The 20,985-nt window shown below is 40.9% G+C and overlaps 1 protein-coding gene across 1 annotated transcript; it reads right to left on the reverse strand.

Moving 5' to 3' along the window:
- Nucleotides 1–393: 393 nt before the first annotated feature.
- On the reverse strand, nt 394–19,698 carry LOC126418782 (39S ribosomal protein L30, mitochondrial). The gene is made up of 3 exons (XM_050085714.1): nt 19,381–19,698; nt 9,181–9,307; nt 394–749 (listed from the first exon to the last, which is right to left on the reverse strand). Exons 1-3 carry the CDS (start codon nt 19,482–19,484, stop codon nt 462–464), a joined length of 519 nt encoding a protein of 172 aa, XP_049941671.1. The 5' UTR covers nt 19,485–19,698; the 3' UTR covers nt 394–461.
- Nucleotides 19,699–20,985: the final 1,287 nt, after the last annotated feature.

Genomic DNA, 20,985 nt, shown 5'->3' on the forward strand with positions numbered 1-20,985 from the left:
ATCACATCAAATACAATTACTAAACGAGGCACAGGAGAACAAGAGTCCCTTATGCCAAAATACTCAGAAAATATCCCATACAACAACCTTCAAAATTTTGTTGGTTGAGTTTAGGTTCACCCTTTTTGAGTGTTCTCTCATTTCAGTTCTACACCTGATAATTGTGTCAATGCAAAACAAAGAAAGCTCATGGACCCCACCCTTTAAATCAAAGATGATAGAATACCAATTGTTTGGATTCATTGGGTTGACAATGGTAGTGAAAACCAGGGAAGTGTAAAAATGTAATTCCTTACACCAAAACTGTAATTTAGTTGGCATATTGTATATAAAATCTTGACATATCACAGACTTTAGAAATCAAGAAAGAATAAATCACAATGTCTGCCAAAGTTGACATAAGCTGTTTATTACAATTAATAATTACTTAAAAGTATAATACAACAATACACAATCACAGGTCACCAAGGATTCAGCCATTTAAGCCGTAAGTGCTTCCGCAAGGTTTCTCCATCAAGTCTGTCCTTCTTACTCTGAAAAACCTCAAGTGCTGTTTCCTGTTCTTGTGGCACTTTCAGCTTCGGTGTAACTACGAATTCACCATTTTCCTTAAGGTATGTACCACTGTAGTCACCATCAGGTGGAAGACCATTTGGGCATGTAATGGGTGTTATCTTAACTAGATGTTTAACTTGCCAAAGGCGAGCGTTGTTCTCTGGTATGTTCTTCATGATAACAATATCACTCCTCTACACAGGAAACACAAAGAAGGAAAAATTACTACAAGAATTATAACACAGGAAACTTGAAGACACATACTTTGCTTTTCACAACAGAACTGCATGAAAATTAATTTAGGAATAAAGAAATGACCAACACAAATTACTCAAAATATCTATGGGATGTATGCCTGAAGAGAACATTGAATGCAATGAATATATGACTACAAAATTATAGGTTATACAGTAACTGCACATTCTGTCAATTTAGAAATTGTACAGTACTTACTCATAGCAAGAAGTCCAACGAATCATAAATATGCAAGTGGAATGGAATTTGTTGTTACTACAATATCACAATTACTATCTTGCTATTTACATTATTCATATTAAAAGTTTAAATGATAAATTTCATATAGTGAGCTAAATGTCTCTGTCAAAAAATCTCAAATGTGTATAGAGCTTTTCTTTCCCATTTGTTGTACTTCCCACCCAATCTTCTTTTTAACAGTTTTATTGATTACATCGCAATATATCATTAGTTTAAGTATTTCTTCAATCCTGATCTGCATAATTTTTTCCCAACTTTCTGTGATTTCCATGTCATTTTATTGTTTTTTTTTTTTCTTCATTTACTCTACTGTCACGTCATTCTCTCTCACCCAATTAAAAAATGAGTCTTTTAGTGTGTGGTGCTGCAACAAGGCCGTAAAAGCAAATAATAACAAAGAGATTTAATTTCAAGTGTGTAATCTGTTCTACAATGCATGATAAGTGTGGGTGTTGTCGTAGGATAGTCAAAGAGGGCGTGGTATGTGTAGACTGTGGATTGGAACTTAACTTGGGAGACTGTAGTGGGGAACTGAATGAGGAACTCAGCGAGGCTCTTCCCTGGAACCATAGGCTATGCAAAAAAAGACAAGAGAAGCGCTGAACAGGAGGCAAAGATTTGTGTCCTTCAGGTTGAATTACAACACATGAAAGTTGAACTAGATAGATTGATGAGCTATCTAGTTCAAATTTCGCGAGCTCCAATTCAACCTGAAGGACACAAATCTTTGCTTCCTGTTCAACTACATAGATTGAAGGGTACAAAATCAAATAGTGGCAATGCAGGTGTAGGCTTAATAATTAATAACAAAATAGGAATACAAGTACGCTACTATGAACAGCAAAGCGAATGCATTATTGTAGCCAAGTTAGTCACGAATCCCACTTCCACCACAGCAGTACATGTTTATATGCCAACTAGCTCTGCAGATGATGAAGATATTGAAGAAATATATGATCAGATAAAAGAAATTGTGCAGATAGTTAAGCGAGACGAAAATGTAATAGTCATGGAGTGCTGGCAATCGAAAGTAGCAAAAGGAAGAGAAGGAAAAACAGTAGGGGAATATGGACTGGGGGAAAAGAACGAAGGAGGAAGCCGCCTTGTAGAATTTTGCACAGAGCATAATTTATTCATAGCTAACACTTTGTTTGAGAATCTTGAAAGAAGGTTGTATACGTGGATGAGACTTGGAGACATCGGAAGGTTTCAGATTGATTACGTTATGGTAAGACAGAGAGATTTCGGAACCATGTTTTAAATTGTATGACATTTGCAGGGGCAAATGTGGACTCTGACCACAATTTATTGGTTATGAACAGCAGATTAAAACTGAAGAAACTGCAAAGAGGCAGGAATTTAAGGAGATGGGACTTGGATAAATTGAAAGAACCAGAGGTTCCACAGAGTTTGAGAGGGAGCATTAGGGAACGACTGACAAGAACAGGGGAAAGGAATACAGCAGAAGAAGAGTGGGTAGCTTTGAGAGATGAAATAGTGAAGGCAGCAGATGATCAAGTACGTATAAAGACGAGACCTAGTAGAAGTCCTTGGGTAACACAATAGATATTAAATTTAATCGATGAAAGGAGAAAAATACACTACTGGCCATTAAAATTGCTACACCACGAAGATGACGTGCTAAAGACGTGAAATTTAACCGATGGGAAGATGATGCTGTGACATGCAAATGATTAGCTTTTCAGAGCATTCACACAAGGTTGGCGCCGGTGGCGACACCTACAACGCGCTGACATGAGGAAAGTTTCCAACCGATTTCTCATACACAAACAACAGTTGACCGGCGTTGCCTGGTGAAACATTGTTGTGATGCCTCATGTAAAGAGGAGAAATGCATACCATCATGTTTCCGACTTTGATAAAGGTCGGATTGTAGCCTATCACGATTGCGGTTTATCGTATCACGACATGGCTGCTCGCGTTGGTCCAGATCCAATGACTGTTAGCAGAATATGGAATCGGTGGGTTCAGGAGGGTAATACGGAATGCCGTGCTGGATCCAAACGGCCACGTATCACTAGCAGTCAAGACAACAGGCATCTTATGTGCATGGCTGTAATGGATCCTGCAGGCACGTCTCGATCCCTCAGTCAACGGATGGGGACATTTGCAAGACAACAACCATCTGCACGAACAGTTTGATGACATTTGCAGCAGCATGGACTATCAGCTCGGAGACCATGGCTGTGGTTACCCTTGACGCTGCATCACAGACACAGCACCTGCGATGGTCTACTCAACGAGGAACCCCTGGGTGTACGAATGGCAAAACGTCTTTTTTCGGATGAATCCAGGTTCTGTTTACGGCATCATGATGGTCGCATCCGTGTTTGGAGACATCGCGGTTAACGCACATTGGAAACGTGTATTCGTCATCGCCATACTGGCATATCACCCGGCGTGATGGTATGGGGTGCCATTGGTTACATGCCTCGGTCACCTCTTGTTCGCACTGACGGCACTTTGAACAATGGACGTTACATTTCAGATGTGTTACGACCCGTGGCTCTACCCTTCATTCGATCCCTGCGAAACCCTACCTTTCAGCAGGATAACGCATGACTGCATGCTGCAGGTCCTGTACGGGCCTTTCTGGATACAGAAAATGTTCGACTGCTGCCCTGGCCAGCACATTCTCCAGATCTCTCACCAACTGAAAACGTCTGGTCAATGGTGGCCGAGCAACTGGCTCGTCACAATACACCATTCACTACTCTTGATGAACTGTGCTATCATGTTGAAGCTGCATGGGCAGCTGTACCAGTACACACCATCCAAGCTCTGTTTGACTCAATGCCCAGGCGCATCAAGGCCATTATTACGGCCAGAAGTGGTTGTTCTGGGTACTGATTTCTCAGGATCTATGCACCCAAATTGCGTGAAAATGTAATACATGTCAGTTCTAGTATAGTATATTTGTCCAATGAATACCCATTTATCATCTGCATTTCTTCTTGGTGTAGCAATTTTAATGGCCAGTAGTGGATAAACATGCAATTAATGAATCAGGTGAAAGGGAATATGAACGTCTAAAAAATGAAATCGACAGGAAGTGCAAAATGGCTAAGCAGGAATGGTTAGAGGACAAATGTAAGGATGTAGAAGCATATATCACTAGGGGTAAGACAGATGCTGCCTACAGGAAAATTAGAGAGACCTTTGGAGATAAGAGAACCACCTGTATGAACATCAAGAGCTCAGATGGAAAACCAGTCCTAAGCAAAGAAGAGAAAGCAGAAAGATTGAAGTTTACAGAGAGTCTACAAACAGAAGATGTACTTGAGGACAATATTATAGAAATGGAAGAGGACGTAGATGAAGATGAGAAGGGAGATATAATACTGTGTGAAGAATTTGACAAAGGTATTTTTGAAAAATTGAAGCTAGGCCCCAGGAATAGACAACATTCCGTTAGTGCTACTGATAGCCTTGGGAGAGGCAGCCATGACAAAACTCTTCCATTTGGTGAGCAAGATATATGAAACAGGCGAAATACTTTCAGACTTCAAGAAGAATATAATAATTCCAATTCCAAAGAAAGCAGGTGCTGACACATGTGAAAATTACCAAACTATCAGTTTAATAAGTCACAGCAGCAAAATACTAACATGAATCCTTTACAGAAGAATGGAAAAACTGGTAGAAGCTGACCTCAGAGAAGATCAGTTTGGATTCTGGAGAAATGTAGGAACACACAAGGCAATACTAACCCCATGACTTCTCATAGAAGATAGGTTAAGGAAAGACAAACCTACATTTATATCATCTGTAAACTTAGAGAAAGCTTATGTTGACAGGAATTCTCTCTTTAAAATTCTAAAGGTGGCAGGGGTAAAACACAGGGAGCAGAAGGCTATTTACATTGTACAGAAACCAGTTGGCAGTTATAAGCGTCAAGGGGCACGAACGGAAAACAGAGGTTGAGAAGGGAGGGAGACAGGATTGTAGCCTATCCCTGGTGTTATTCAATCTGTAGATAGAGCAAACAGTATAGGAAACAAAAGAAAAATTTGGAGTAGGAATAAAGTTCAGGCAGAATAAATAAAAACTTTGAGGGTTGCCGATGACGACGTAATTCTGTCAGAGACAGCAAACGACTTGGACGGGCAGTCGAACAGGAAGGACAGTATCTTGAAAGAAAGATATAAAATGAGGATAATGGAATGTAGTCAAATCAGGTGATGCTGAGGGAATCAAATTAAGAAATGAGACACTTAAAGTAGAAGATGAATTTTGCTATCTGGGAAGCAAAATAAGTGATGATGGTAATTTTAGGAGGATATAAAATGCAGACTGGCAATGGCAAGAAAAACATTTCTGAAGAAGAGAAATTTGTTAACAGATAGTATATAGATTTAAGTGTCAGGAAGTTGTGTCTGGAAGTACTTGTATGAAGTATAGCCATGTATGGAAGTGAAACATGGACAGTAAACAGTTTAGACAAGAAGAGAATAGAAGCATCTGAAATGTGGTGCTACAGAAGAATGCTGAAGATTAGATGGGTAGGTCACATAACTAATGAAGAGTTACTCACTAGAATTGGCAAGAAGAGAAATTTGTGGTATAACTTAACTAGAGGAAGGGATTGGTTTGCAGGACACATTCTGAAGCATCAAGGGATCTCCAATTTAATACTGGAGGGAAGTGAGGGGGGGGAGGGGGGACAAAAATTGTAGAGAGAGACAAAAATATCAATACAGTAAGCAGATTCAAAAGGATGTAGGTTGCAGTAGTTACTTGAGGATGAAGGGGCCTGCACTGGATAGAGTAACATGGAGAGCTGCGCCAAACCATTCTTTGGAGTGAAGGCCACAACAACAACACATATTGATGGGGTGGGAGTTGGGGGGTTGAAGATAATGGGAAATGGGTAACAATAACAAGAAATAGGTAAAAGGGAACAGGTCTTAAATTTCTTCATCTGCATTTCAGCTACTGAATTAATTTCAAATGGTTCAAATGGCTCTGAGCACTATGGGACTTAACATCTATGGTCGTCAGTCCCCTAGAACTTAGAACTACTAAAACCTAACTAACCTAAGGACATCACACAACACCCAGTCATCACGAGGCAGAGAAAATCCCTGACCCCACCGGGAATCAAACCCGGGAACCCGGGCGTGGGAAGCGAGAACGCTACCACACGACCACGAGCTGCGGACTGAATTAATTTGACTTTTTGCCTGAAGTAGGAGGGGAAGAGCCTCATCCAGCTGTAGGTCACACTAGGATGCACAAGACTTCTAGTCAACAAATTAAGAGTACATCAGTACCCAAAGAGAATAGGAAGAAAAGAGTCTTGCCATTAGATAGTAACCATGGGAAGGGTGTAGGCCAGATGGTACCAGGTCACAACTATTGTGAAGCCAAGTGCTAGGCTATTGACAGAGGATGTAGGGTAATGGTGCAAATGATTTTTGAAGGTTATTGCAGTAAGTGGAGTAGGGAACAGTGTGGCTAAGAAATTACAGCATCTGAAGTGACTTTAACAACCTGTGTAACTGCTAGAATGCCGAAAGCAAGCACAACAAGGTGCATGCACCATGTTGTACAGGTGCTGGATGTCAGTTTGTGGGATGGAGTTCCATGCCTGTTGCACTTGGTTGGTCCAAACATTGGACAGTTAATGTTGGTTGTGGGTGATGCTGGAGTTGTCATCCAATAATGTCCCATATGAGCTCAAATGGAAACAGATCGAGTGATCGAGCACGCTAAGCAATATATTGACACTCTCCACAGTATATTGGGTTACAACTGCAGTATGTGGATGAGCATTCTCCTGTTGAAAAACACCCCTGAAATGCTATTCATGAATGGCAGCACAATAGGTTGAATCACCCAGCAACAGCCACATTCCTGTTGCCAGAAATGGGAGAATCTACTACTTAAATGCGACTCAACTGTGCATGCGCATGAGCCCATTTGTAAATGCTAAAACAAATTTCATGTAAACAGTCGTGGCTTCACGCTCATCGGAGGTAATTTGTTGTTAGGAAGCATTGCATTGTCTTCCTAAAGCCTTTGACACATTTTGCAGTTGGCAGACACTGGCATGATTCCTGTGTGTCGTTGCTGTATATATTTTCAATTTCAGTTATTTCCGTTTTTTTTTCTCGTTTATGTTTTACTGTTGAAGTATTATTCTGCTGTAGCGGGATACAGTAATATCCTTTGTTAGAGTATTGGTTCTTACCAGTCAAAATTAAAAAAATTAACAGAAAACTAAAACAATGAAAAACTCCCTGAATTCTAAAAATTTCCCAGGTTCCTCCCAGGTGAAAAAATTCCCAGGCTTTTCCCAGATCTCCTGGTTGTCCCAGGTCATATACACCCTGATTAATTAAAAAAGTCCAGATGCTGTACGATGGTTGTGAGAGCAGTGTACAAGTAGGAGGTGAAAGATCAAAATTGTTTAAGACAACCAGAGGTGTTCAGCAAGGCAGTTTGCTCTCCCCTTTACCCTACATTACACTTATGGACACAATAATGAAAGATATCAAGGAAGAAGAAAATGAAGATCTGAACACTTTTGTTTTTGCTGATGACAGAGACGGAAATGGAGGTTCAGAGGAGACTAGATTACTGGAACACAAAATTTAAAAAATTCAAGTTAACTGTGAGTAGGAACAAGACAGTGGCAATGAAGATGAGCAGGACACCCACACCTTGTTACATCATACTGGAGGGGGAGAAGGTTCAATGTGTGAAAATCTTCAATTATCTGGGTAGCATCATATCACGCGATGGAAGTTCCAAACTAAGTCTTAAACAGAATAACAAAAGGATCTAGCTTTTTCCACCACATACAAAATCTAATCTGGGACAAGGAAGTCCCTCAAACAGCCAAATAGACCATGCATAAAACTTATCTCCTGCCAATCATGATGTATAGTCTAAAGGCCTGTGTCGTAAGAGAGAAGAGAGTCAAATACAAGCATGTGAAATGAAGTTCCTTAGGTCAGAGCTCTACAAAAAACTAGGAGAGACAGAGTCGGGGATGATTATGTAAGGAGAGACCTGCAGGTGACACTGACTACAGAGGAGAGAATGAGTGCTTTGAGACTGAAGTGGTTCGGTCATGTGAAGCAAATGCACCTAACTCCACACCAGTATTTGGAGCTGAAGGTACCAGGAAGAAGACCAATTGGGTGGCCTAGAAAGAGATGGACAGACCAGGTTAAGGAAGACCTCAAGAGGAGAGGAGTAACATGAGATTTAGTGGAGAGGGAAAAGCTATACCAGGACAGAAACGAAATGAGGCATATCGTTCACAAAGTTCGTATCCGGCTCGCTGGAAGTAAGTCCTGATGATGGCAATATTTTAGGAGAATAATAGTTTATTGTGTTCAGTAGCAGCATTGTTAATTAATTGTATCACTGTTAAGTTGTCATTACTGTCGACAACTTCCAGCCACTTCAAAAGCACTTGTTGCTGCTAATACCAATTCCTTCGCACCACATGACTGTTAGATTTTCACATCATTTTACACACTGATCAAAGTCTTCATATATTTCTCTCTATCATCATCTTCTGTTTGTGTCGTATGCATTGTTTCCTTACATCACTGTTAATCAAAGCATGCCTTCCTCTGTCTTCCATTTTTATTGTTTCCTCTCGTTCTTCCAGCTAATGTAAATTACTTGTCTTTTATCACAGCACGTGGTGTAATGAAAATAACACATTAGAAGATGGAATTCAATTAGACCAAAACATCTGCAACCTTTCATAAATGTATTCATAATGTCGGTGGTTGGGAATTCAATCAATCCTCAGTGGGTTTTAAAATTCTTTTCTACTATTTATCACTTCTTTCAGCTCCAACAACAATTTATACATTTGAAAAACGTGCTATTGCACTGTGCATTACATTGTATCTTGAACTATACATCATTCTGTAGCTGGCTGGTGAAGTCAGTGTGAATGGGAAGGGCATACCACTTCAAATAGGGCCATGCACAGTAAAGCACTGAGGTGTTCATACCTACATTTGGTCTGAAGACAGCTTTCGTTAGGTTCATTCAAATGCATTTTATTGAAAAATTGTAAAAATAAAATTAAAGGCTGCTGCTCTTATAGTCACTACACACAAACAGCATGTTTATACAAACCTTTCCAGCCAGACCAATTTCCTTCATCATATTTTTCTCCCAGTAAGGGCGGCCTTTGAGAGCTTTCACACGTTGCACCATAAAAAGTTTTGATGGTTCATAAGGTGGGTCCTTGAAGTCTGGAAACCTGTAATGCAGTTGCATATGTTAAGTAATTCATTACAACCTATTATAACAGTAATTATTAGGTGAAAAATCCAAAGCACTTTTTACAGTATTTTTGGCCTTATACTATTGCATAGACAATGCTTACCATTGGCATCTGTCATTAATTGTTTGTGGCATTGTTCCTGTAAATGTGTGTAGAATTTTGTAGATTTAAAGAAAGTTTTCCACTCTTTGAGCTACAGAAAAATCTCACAAATCTGAAAAAAGCTAGTACTTCTAACACTTTCTTTATATTTTAGTCCGACAGAGCATCACAGGCTGATGATTTCATTCAAAAACTTATGTATGGTGATAATGCCACAGTTCTGTCATATCAAAGAATTTTAATGAGAGCAATTCATCATACTCGAAAATGCTATCAGGCTTTGACAAAAACCTTCTGAACACTTTACACAATGATTCTTGTCATCCCAATAGAAAGCACCTCTGACTTATTTAAGTCCCTGTCTCTATTTGACATCATTAAGGAGGCTTACATGTCCAGATGTTTAAACTAACAGTGTCATGTAGCTTACTGTGACTAGTGCATGTGGAGTGTATTGTCTTGTCTCCATGATGATGATGATGATGATGATGATTAACGTCCTCTCAATGGTCAAGTAATCATAAACTGAACACTAGCTTGGACTGGAAAGAATGAGGAATGAAATCCACAGATACTTCTCAAAGGGACCACCAAGATATTTGCCGTCACTGATTTAGGAAACCATGGAAAACCTAAATCTGGTTAGTTGCACAAGGGTTTGTTGACACTGCTGAACCTGACAAAGACTCTATTGCACTGATCTGTTCCATGGAAAATACTCAAAAACCTGATACTTCCAAAAATCATAAATGTATGCCAATGATTACAAAACAGTAGGCAAATTGAAATATTTCAGGTTATATTCACTAAAAATCAGTTGATGAAAAATCATCTAAAATATTATTTTTTTTAGTTTGGGGTGATGTGGTACTCTTTATTAGTTTTAAATGGAATTGTGTATTACACTATAGACAACAAATAAATATAATGTTACAAGAATTGCGTAAAAGACTTAATTCCTGGAGTTAACCATAACATATGCCAGAACAAACTGATACTGAGTGATTTAAAATTTCCATGTTTTAATGAGAAACCATGAACTTCAATGAGATGGATGCCAGTTTTTCAGATTACAGTTTAGTAAAATAGTGGTGTGAAGCTCAAAATGACTACTCTTGCTTGATTACAATGTTTAACCTTGAGTGATGTTCTGATTTTAATCAGCTAATGCAGAATACTCAGTCCTGCAAGAGTAAGTTTTTGCAAATGAAATCAGAAACTTCAGCACCTTTTGATTCATAAATGGGAATTTTACCACCTTTTGATTCATAAATGGGAATTTTACACCCATATGCATCTAAAACTTGTCATAAACATTCCATAAAATTTACTTTCCCCCTGAGTGTTACTAGCTGCATGCAGCAAAATGGTTCACAGTTTGCATTTCTTATATCATAGTTCCTTTTTAAAAAAAAAAAAAAAACCCATACATCACAATATACAACACTGGCAGACATTAAAGTTTTTTCTACACTAACAGTGTTTTCATTATTATTGAGTTTTTTTTGTTTTGTTTTAGGGTGCAAAAACAACTAGTGTCATACGTGTCCATGTCAAAACTATAGAACACAAAGACAAAGAGGAGTTAAAAATGACTACACGTCAATTCCAATCAACAGAAGAGAAGACAGCTAAAAAGAGGGACGAGAAGAAAGGTCTATAAAATATGCCATAGAGAAACAGACATCCAGTACTAAAAATTAAATGGCCTTCACCATATTGCTAAAATGGATAGAAAGTAAAACACTGTCGACGTCAACCACGTTGTTCACTAAAACAGCCGATAACTCAGACGGCAAACACAAATGAGAACGTAAGCAGTCAAAAAAAGGGGATTCTGTTAGGAAATGGCAGACCATTAAAAGTTAAGTGCAATACACACAAAGAGGTGGGGAGGGGGGGGGGGGGGGGGGGAGCATCACTTAACAAATGGCAATGGCTAAAAAGACATCGCCCAATACGCAACCTAGTTAAAATTATCTCACGGCAAGAGACCCGAGAGGAAGTCATCCCAGCTGCTGGGAGAGATTTAATAACCCGGAGCTTGTTCCCATGAAGGGAGGACCAGTGGTGATGCCTATGCGACGCTACCTGCTTACAGATGGCAACACAGAGATTGCTGGATGGACTAGCGGGCTGAGGTACGAGAACTGCAGCCTTGGAAGCCAGCATCAGCAGCCTCGTTTCCTGTCAAGCCTACATGACCAGGAACCAACATGAACAGCACGGTGGCTCCATCAAGAGTGAGCAAGTGACAGTTTTCCTGGACCTGTAGCACTAAGGGATGGATGGTGTACAGCACACAGATGCCTTCAAGGACACAGAGATAGTCTGAGGAGATGACACAATTGAAAACCCTACGTCACCAGATGTAGTACATGGCCTGATACAGGGCGAAGAGCTCTGCTGTTCCATAAGCCGATACCGAAAACTGTCAGTGCCAATGACAAAGGCACACTTGACATGACACTCAGTCTGAGAGCCATCAGTGCATACAAAGGTACAATCGTGAAGTTCCATGCGAAGGCCGTGAAACTGAATGTGATAGAGCAAGGCTGGAATAGTGTCCCTAAGAAGTAAAAGAAGGCCAAGGTGAACATGGGCTGCCACACAAAATCAAGGTGATGAAGGTTTTACACCCATCGAGAAGGTTGCAGATAGCATGAAGTTAAGCTGCCGGAGCAAGAGCCGAAAGCAAACTCCAGGACGTAACAGAGAGGAGGGACGTGCCCCATACTGGTGATCAAAGGAAGTATTGAAGGAGGCATAGAATAGGTGGCCATGCATGGCAGACAAACGGCATGCATATCTGCTGAGAAGAAAGTCATAATGGTAGGACAAAGGTAGTTCAGCAGCTTCGGCATACAGACTCTCAACGAGGCTAGTGTAAAAGGTGCCAGTGGCCAAATGGAAGCCACGATGGCGGGTAGTATTGAGACGGTGTAAGAGGGACGGGCATGCAGATGCATAAAGGAAACACCCATAGTCTAGTTTCGAATGGACAAGTGACCAGTACAAATGGAGGTGGGTAGTTCGATCTGCTCCCCAGGAAGTACCACTGAGGACATAAAGGACACTGAGGGACCATGTATAGCAGGCTGCCAGGTAAGTCAAGTGGGAAGACCAAAAAAGTTTCCTATCAAGCATAAGCCCCAGGAATTTCGTGGTTTCAATGAATGGAAGAGCAACAGGTCCAAGATGTAAATACGGTGGAAGAAACCAACTGCGCCACCAGAAATTCAAACAAATGGTTACGTCAGCAGAGAAACAAAAGGCACTGTCAATGCTCCATGAGTAAAGACGATTGAGATGCCGCTCAATGAGACAGGTCCGTGGCAAAATCATCAACACAAAGGGAGACTGATATGCCCAGCAGGAGACAGGCCATTATAGGGTTAATGGCAACATCAAAGAGGACGACCCTAAGGATGGAACCCTGAGGCACAGCATTTTCCTGAATGAAGGTGTCCGACAAAGCAAAACCCAGATGTATCTTGAAAACTTGGTCTTTTAAAAATTCCTGAAGGAAATGAGGGAGGCTGTGATGGAAGCCCCACATTTAGAGAGTATGGAGGATACCAGTCCTCCAGCAGGTGTAATAGGCTTTCTCCAAATTGAAAAAACACGGTCACAGTCTGGGATTTCCACAGAAAACCAACCACAACATGGGTGGACAAAGTGATGAGATGGTCAATTGCAGAACGGTGCACTCGAAACCCACACTGTGCAGTGGTTAGTAAACTGTGAGACTCAAGCCACCATAACAGCTAGGCATGAATCATATGTTCCATCACCTTGCAAACACAGCTGGCGAGAGCAATGGGGCGGTAGCTAGAAGGAAGGTGTTTGTCCTTACCAGCCTTAGGCAAGGGTACGACAGAGGCTTCACGCCAGAATCTGGGAAATGTTCCCTCTGCCCAGATGCTGCAGTACGTTTGAAGCAGAAACATCCAAATGTGAACATCATCTGGCCCTGTGACAGTAGATCAGGACGGAGTGAGAGCATGATATAGCTCCCTCATAGTAAAGGCGGCATTGTAGCACTCACGATTCTGAGAAGAAAACGTTATCGCCTGAGCCTCCTCTGCTCATTTCCGATGGAGGAAGGCAGGGTGATAGTGAGAGGAGCTCGAAATCTCCGCAAAATGGTGGCCCAAGGTGTCAGAGATACCAACAGGCTCCACAATGACATTGTCTGCTACAGTCAGGGTGGAAATCGAGAAATGGATCTTGGTTCCAGGGAGCCGTCGGAGGTTGGACCACATGATGGAAGAGTGAGTGGAACTGTTTAAAGAACTAGTGAATGAAATTCAGGTAGCTTTATTGCTATCCCGAAGAACACGATGACACCATGCATGCAACTGTTTATAACGAATGCAGTTTGCCATCGTAGGAGGATGGTTAAAAATGCGGAGAGCACATCTCCAAGCATGAACTGCATTGTGGCACACCTCAGAACAAAAAGGGACCAACAATACACAGTGTAGTAAAGAGGAAGTGTGAGGAATGGAACATTCTGCAGCGGTAAGGGTAACATTTGTAAGATATTTTACCTGGTCATCGCAACTGGGGAACTGTTGTTCGTTGAGGGTTGCCAAGGAGGAGTAAAGCCTCCAGTTGGCCTTAGTAAGCTGCCATTTGGGTGTGCACGTAGGTGGGGTAGGAGGCAGAAAATGGACAGCACATGGGAGATGGTCACTCGAGTATGTGTCAGAGAGAATGGACCACCCGAGACGATGGGCATGCTGGGCAGTGCGGAAGTACAGGTCCAAATAGGAATAGGTGTGCGTAGAGCCTGAAAGGAATGTGGGTGCTCCTGTGTTAAAGCAGAAGAGGTTAAGTTGATTGAGAAGGTCAGTCCAGTAGGCACCTCCCGGACAAGTTCTGGGAGAGCCCCAAAGGAGACAGTGTGCATTAAAGTCACCGAGCAGCAGAATGGGGTTGGGTAGCTGTCCAACAAGCTGGAGGAAGTTTGCCCTGGTGACATCGTACGGCAGGGGGATGTAAATGGTACAAAGGTAAAAATGTCAAGTGAGGAAGGAAAAGGCAAACTGCAACAGCTTGAAGGTGGGTAGTCAGGGAGATGGGGTGACTATGAAGGTCACCCTGTATGAGCAGCATGACTCCCCCATGAGATGGAATGCCTTCCTCAAGGGAGGAAGTTCAAAATGGACAGAGAAGAAATGCAAGAGCTCAAAGTGGTCATGAGGACACAGTTTTGTTTCCTGAAGGCAGACAACAAGTGGAAGCTGCAATTCTAGGAGCAGCCATAATTCCTCTTTGTTGGATCGATGACTGCAAACGTTCCACTGGAAGAGAGAGCCAATGAGGAAAATATGAAGGGGTGTTACCTCAGTGGCTGCCAAGTGCCAGCTTTCCAAGACTGGCTGCTATAGGGCACAGAGGAAGGAGGATCTTCCTCCATGAGGTCTACAGAGATGTCGGCATTCTCCTTCAGCAGGCTGCAGAGTTCAGGGCAGAAAAATGGTTGGCGGTGCATATCGGAGACATGGAGGTCACCCGGGCGAGGGTATCACATGGTGACACCATCAAAGAGGTTATCCAAGTCGGCGAAGGAGAAGACTGTTTGCCTTTGTTTGACTTCTTAGAGCCTTTCCGGTTGGTAGAGGAGGAATGGTTGGTTGGCTGGAGGGACATAGGAAGTCTTCACGGGAGTATTCCTTCTGTCCTTTCTGGCCTGCCGGTAGTGTAGCTGGTGACGTCACCCTGTGAGGTGAAAATCTGGTATTTTGTTGCACAGTTGGAGGAGGAAACAGGGACAATACAACATTGGAGGGTGATTGCACAATCTTGGTGCTAAATTTCAGGTCAAATATCTGCATGGCCATGTTCTTTGTGGAGGGAGATATAGCAAGAACAGTACTGTTGGTGTCAGATGGTAGAACACAGGATTTTTGACTAGCAAACAGCTTGTGAGCGACCAGCTAAGGCACGAACAGGATAGCCATGGAGGAACAAAGCTGCAAGCAGTTGTTGTACTTGAGAATCGAAAGTAGTCTCCTGGACAGCCTGCTCATCAAGATACATGGGACAATCGCAGGAGGAAGTGGCATAGTCACCACTGCAGTTGGGAGAAGGAGGCCTTGTGAGTATCCCTACCACATGTTACACATTTGGTTGGGTGTTGACAGGACTCTCGAGTGTGGTTCGTAGCAGCACATTGGGTATGGAATATACAGCCTGACCGTGATAACTTCATAACCTACTTTGATCTTTGACGGAAGAACAACTTTATTCAAAAGTGAGAAAGAGAGTGCTTGGGGGCACTAAGGAAGCACCTACTTTTTTCATTACCCGATGGACTGCTATGACACCCTAACCAGAGACATACGTTTGGATTTCTGCATGTCAGACCATCGAGCAGCTGAAGTGTAAATAACACCATGGGACGAATTCAGCATTTGATGGGCCTCGACACGAACAGGATAGCCATGGAGGAGCGAAGCTGCGAGCAGTTGTACTCGAGAATCAAAAGTAGTCTCCAAAAGCAAAGTGCCATTGCGTAAATGAGAGAAGGATTCCACAGGGCTAGCAATTGAATCAACACCTTTCTGAATAATTAACGGATTTACCACAGCGAAGAACTGACCGTCTTCAGTACATGAAACCACGAGGAACTGTGGTGCAGCTGGGAGGCTCTTTGAATCATTAGCCTCATTCCGTTTATGTTTCGTAGCCACTGACTTTGAGGATGATTGGCTCATTGCGAGAAAATTCCCCCAAAATTGCCATCGTCTCCAATGGCATGCTCCTTTCACAACTGGCCAGGGGGGCCTTCAGAAGGGGGCACACCCGCCTTAGGTTATTGTTCACACCTCCTTAACACCTGACAGAGGGTCCAATCAGCAATTTGGGAAAGTAGCAGCTCAGGCAACCACCCCTCCCTGGGCCTGGCTTGTACCAGTAGGTATATTCAAACCCTACCTGTCGACACAGGGGCTGGAAATTACATGTTACCCAGTCACCTGTTATGTGTCAGATGTGTGGGATGGCCTTCAGGAGTGCACAGGGAGGAAGAATAAAAAGAGGAACCTAATGTGGAGGAACGACAGGAGAAGATGAACAAAAAAAGGAATCAAAAACAGTGGTGAGTATTCTGATCCTGACTACCAAAAATGCAGAACACATTTCCAAAAACAACCCAGACATGTTCCCCAAGGGAGAGAAAAAAGAACAGCAAGAGGATAGATATGCAGCTTGGAAGGGAAAAGATGTTGCAAAAGGCTGGGGCCCCGTGGTAACCAAGTATGAAACTGCCAAAGAGTGGTGAGCCCCCTGGGGACGGGGATTAAGGATAATTGTATATTTCTTTACAACATGAAAAGCTACTGTTGTCAGCCTGCACTGGCTGCGCCCCAAAATTTGATATAAGTTTTGCCATGTGAAAGCAAACAGGAACCTACTGCCCTAAAAATGTGCATCTATTTGTTTATTCACAGTATACCACAAGATCTGCAATCTCAGTAAGATATGCATCATCCTGTCCCTCCCACATCATATTAGAATTGTTTGAGAAACACTTGGTGGGCATGAGAGTTTGCTCATCTGATACTTCCCGGACAGTTAACTTCATTGCTATTAACTATATCTGAGGGACACTCGCATTAGATATGGATGCCATAAACCAAGTTATGATCTATCTCTGAGAGTTGTTAGTGGCTGATGAGCTGTCATGAATCACGACAACATTAGCAGTGTCTAACACACACTGTCATCAAGGCTGAGTCTGACAGACATAATTAGGTATGTGTCTAACTCAACAAGTCATCAGTGTATATTGATGATTAATTTTTGCACACCATTTAACTAATATAAAAACTTTTATTACAGTGAAATAAGACTTTGGAATCAATACAATAAACCCAAATGTGACTAAAAATTAAATACTGATTGCATACTTTTACTTGCCACAAGCAAAGGATGTCAGAAGGGAAAGCTTGTGATCAGCTCATAGCACATCGGCTGCTGTAAGTAGCAAAGCTTCCTCCCGGAACAGCCAGCTTATAGCTTTTTTCAAAAAAACATGTAATGGTTTAATTTGTAGCAGAAGTGATGTGAAAGTTGATAATGATTCAGTAGAAGGCTCAGGTACAGCCTCTTCACTCATTTTTGTAAATAAAATATCAACAGTCACTACACATGGATCAACACTCTATTTACACTGGCTACTTATGGGTATGGTTCACAAAACTGTTACAAAGCTCAGGTTGGTAATAAGCACACACATTTAGAATTGGCATGAAGATAGCCACCTTCCACTGATCAAATAGGGGCCAAAGTACAAGAGCAGTATTCCCCTTCTCCGGATCACGTGGTCGTAAGCACCCTAGAATAGTGCAGATGAATAATTATATGTAGGTTACATAGCAGGTAACAGGAATGCAATACAAATGTAAAAATATGGTAAGTTTACAAATTTATATGTATGAAGACCTATAACACGAGTATCTAGAATCATCTGACTGTTACATTCCATCCTGGATTTTCCATTGTTTAATTAGAATACTCTACTACATTACTTTAGGAATGATGAAGGAAAGCCAAACAGAAACACAGAGGGCACATAACATATTTTACATCTACTTACATATTCTGCAAGTCACTGTACAGAACATGATAGAGGACGCTTTGTACTAATATTAGTGACTTTGTCACTCTCAGCTCTCAACTGCGTTATCACCTACCAACCTAACTTAGATCTCAAACTATCTCTACAGCAGATCTCGAACTACGTCTACAGCTAAGCTACAGTCTATCTTTCAGTTGGTACTGGTCAAAGCAGAACGGCATTATTGCAGTCTTCTACACATTTGCCATCTCCACTAGACATCCATAGATCTAGTATAAACAGTACCTACATCATTGTACATTTGCATGCACAGGCATCACCATTACCGACAGTTCTAGCAAACAACACTGTCTGTGCCAGCACCAACAAGAATTGAATTACTTACTGCAAATACATAACTGAAATGTTCAATACTGCTTTGCCAATTCACAACCAAACTGTCACCTATCATCTTAACCTATACGTCGCACTAAGCTATGGATCGATTTGTTACCACATGTAAGTTTTTGAATCTGCATTCGTTGACTTCACCAACTCGCAGGCAAACTGCAAGCTTCCAACCTAACCAAGTTCTCAGGCTGTGCTACTGATCGGTCTGTCAACCTAAGTCCAAAAGTAACACAGACGCAAAAGAAATAATGTCATGGTTCTGTTGTCTTTCTGTCTGCATGTGTACTGCATCATACGTAGCATGATGATTATGTTACGAGACGAAGCTGACCTCTGGTATCCGTAGGTTTGGTTCACACTGACAGCAGACTTCAAAGACTATATCGATAGCTCGTGTTTTTCACTAGATCCGTTTGAAGAATAAGCAATAACTGAGGAATTTGGACATCAGATACAGTCCCCTCTGTACTAAACCTTTCGCGAATGACCAGTCATTATTACCATGCCTCATACGCGAATGGAGCGGGATGAAATACTGTTACATGGTACAACGGGAATTATACTAATATATTTCCCAGTCCTTTGCAATATGTGGATGTTGACGTACGTTACTTATTTACACATCCCCGTCGACTCGAGAAACCACTTTTGTGCGAAACAATTAAGTAATACCACATAAAATTGTGCGATGTACCCAATTACGCAAATGGAATACGATGTAATTACAAAAAAGTGGTTCAGAACAGTTAACATACAAACATATATATTAAAATGCTGATTTCTCTGACCGAGCAATTACGATTTCGTATGAAATGTAATAACTCTTGAATGAATACAACAGAGCTTAAATGGGTGCTAAGACACAAGTATGCAAAATCATTACTAATAGCGATATAATAATGTAACTTGCTAGGCGATCCTTTATCACGAAAATAACACAACTGTATCAGAAAATTAAAAATCATACCTTGGGTAATACGTGAATCCATGGTATTTAATGCCACCACCATCCGTTGAATAATTCCTCAAACGTCCATAGCTCCACAACCTGCTAACAAACCTTCCGAACATTCTTCGAAGTTCAAAACATAAACAACTCACAGATTACCTTTGTATTTCGGAAATACCAAGGACGTAAATACTAAGCACCATAGACTTTCCAACAACACGGGTATAACGCGAAGTTCACTTCTGCTCCATAATGGACGCATTTCTCAACAATGAATGTAATTATATTCAGGGGTAAGATATTATATACTTTTATTTTCTACCGGTTCACCGGAAAAGCATACCCTGCTTCACAACTGTGATAATACCTATCTACGTTTCAGTAACAGACAACTTTGAGTTTTATCGTTGACATTGGTTAAGATGATAACAAATACCCCATTATCTGTTGAACGGACAGTATCATTAACTGACGACGTGTAGTATAATTAATTTTTATAGTAGCTAAATGCGCCATTTCATGTTTCTTCAAAATTTATAGTAAGGTCATTTGCATGGGACTTAAATAACATAGAGTAGACGATCCTAAGAAAGACTACGCGCGGGGAGGTTTTGCATAGTTGTGAAATAATCACTGCAAGTCTGGTGAAACTTGGTGTTGTTATTTTCTGCCAGTATATACCCAAGACTGACTTTCTTCATTTCCTTTTGCTGCACGTTTAATGGAAGTTGAGGTTCCCACCACAGCCCAGTTTTCACCGAAACCAATTCCTCAAAATTGAGACAATGGCGATGTGTTCATGCAAAGATGTAAGTATGATTTCCTCGTTCCTCTAATCTTTCGTTGCAGACTTTAACGTGATATTCAACGATCTGAATGATTAGACACTCTTTCCATCGCTCATAGTAGTTGCAGTATTATAAATCAGGCACCATGTAACAAATAATAACATTATGTAGATTTACATTCACACAGTGCGGGTTACTTGCAAATGTTTAAGCATCAGATAAGCTTTACAAATGGAGTTGTTAACCTCTTTCATCCAGAAGTAATTAATAGTATTCCACTTTGCTTATTGGTATGCAGTCCACTTTTGTGTTAAACTTTTTTTAACAGATTCCTAATATTTACAAAATTTTACAAATATGTATGTCACTTTGATGCCTTCTATTGCCATGACTAGAACAATACCATTCTATGACATGTGATCGTTACTGGATAAACTATTTATTTATATACCCTCTTATTGATCTTCCAATGCTTGTCTACTTTTTTAAAAATGTTTATATTGAATAAAAACTGAGTACAGGTGATCTGTATTTGTATTCAATTTATATAAATTCACAGATAAATAATAATAAATAATATATAAATAATACATAATATAGTAAATATAATAATAAATAAAAATAAATAATGGTTAAACTTAAAATATGACTGGAATAGTTACTATTGTTGACATGTAACTTTGTGACTAACCTTTGAGCACTAGAAGGAAACGTCTTCCCAATCTTACTCAACTAATGCACAGTCAAATTGTTCGACAGTACCCATAATGGATAAACTTAATACGTGAACTGAATAATAACTAGTATTCACATGGGACTAATTGATGTTTGACCT

The sequence above is a fragment of the Schistocerca serialis genome, chromosome 9 (assembly GCF_023864345.2).
Source record: "Schistocerca serialis cubense isolate TAMUIC-IGC-003099 chromosome 9, iqSchSeri2.2, whole genome shotgun sequence".
Classification (NCBI taxonomy): Eukaryota; Metazoa; Arthropoda; class Insecta; order Orthoptera; family Acrididae; genus Schistocerca; species Schistocerca serialis.

What these genes read in the sequence shown, in the direction of transcription:
- LOC126418782 (XM_050085714.1), bottom strand. Translation starts at nt 19,484, where the DNA reads ATGTTCGGAAGGTTTGTTAGCAGGTTGTGGAGCTATGGACGTTTGAGG. An exon ending in GGATTCACGTATTACCCAAG is followed by an intron (nt 9,308 to 19,380) that starts GTATGATTTTTA and finishes ACTGCATTACAG; the next exon opens with GTTTCCAGACTTCAAGGACC. An exon ending in AAATTGGTCTGGCTGGAAAG is followed by an intron (nt 750 to 9,180) that starts GTTTGTATAAAC and finishes TTTCCTGTGTAG; the next exon opens with AGGAGTGATATTGTTATCAT.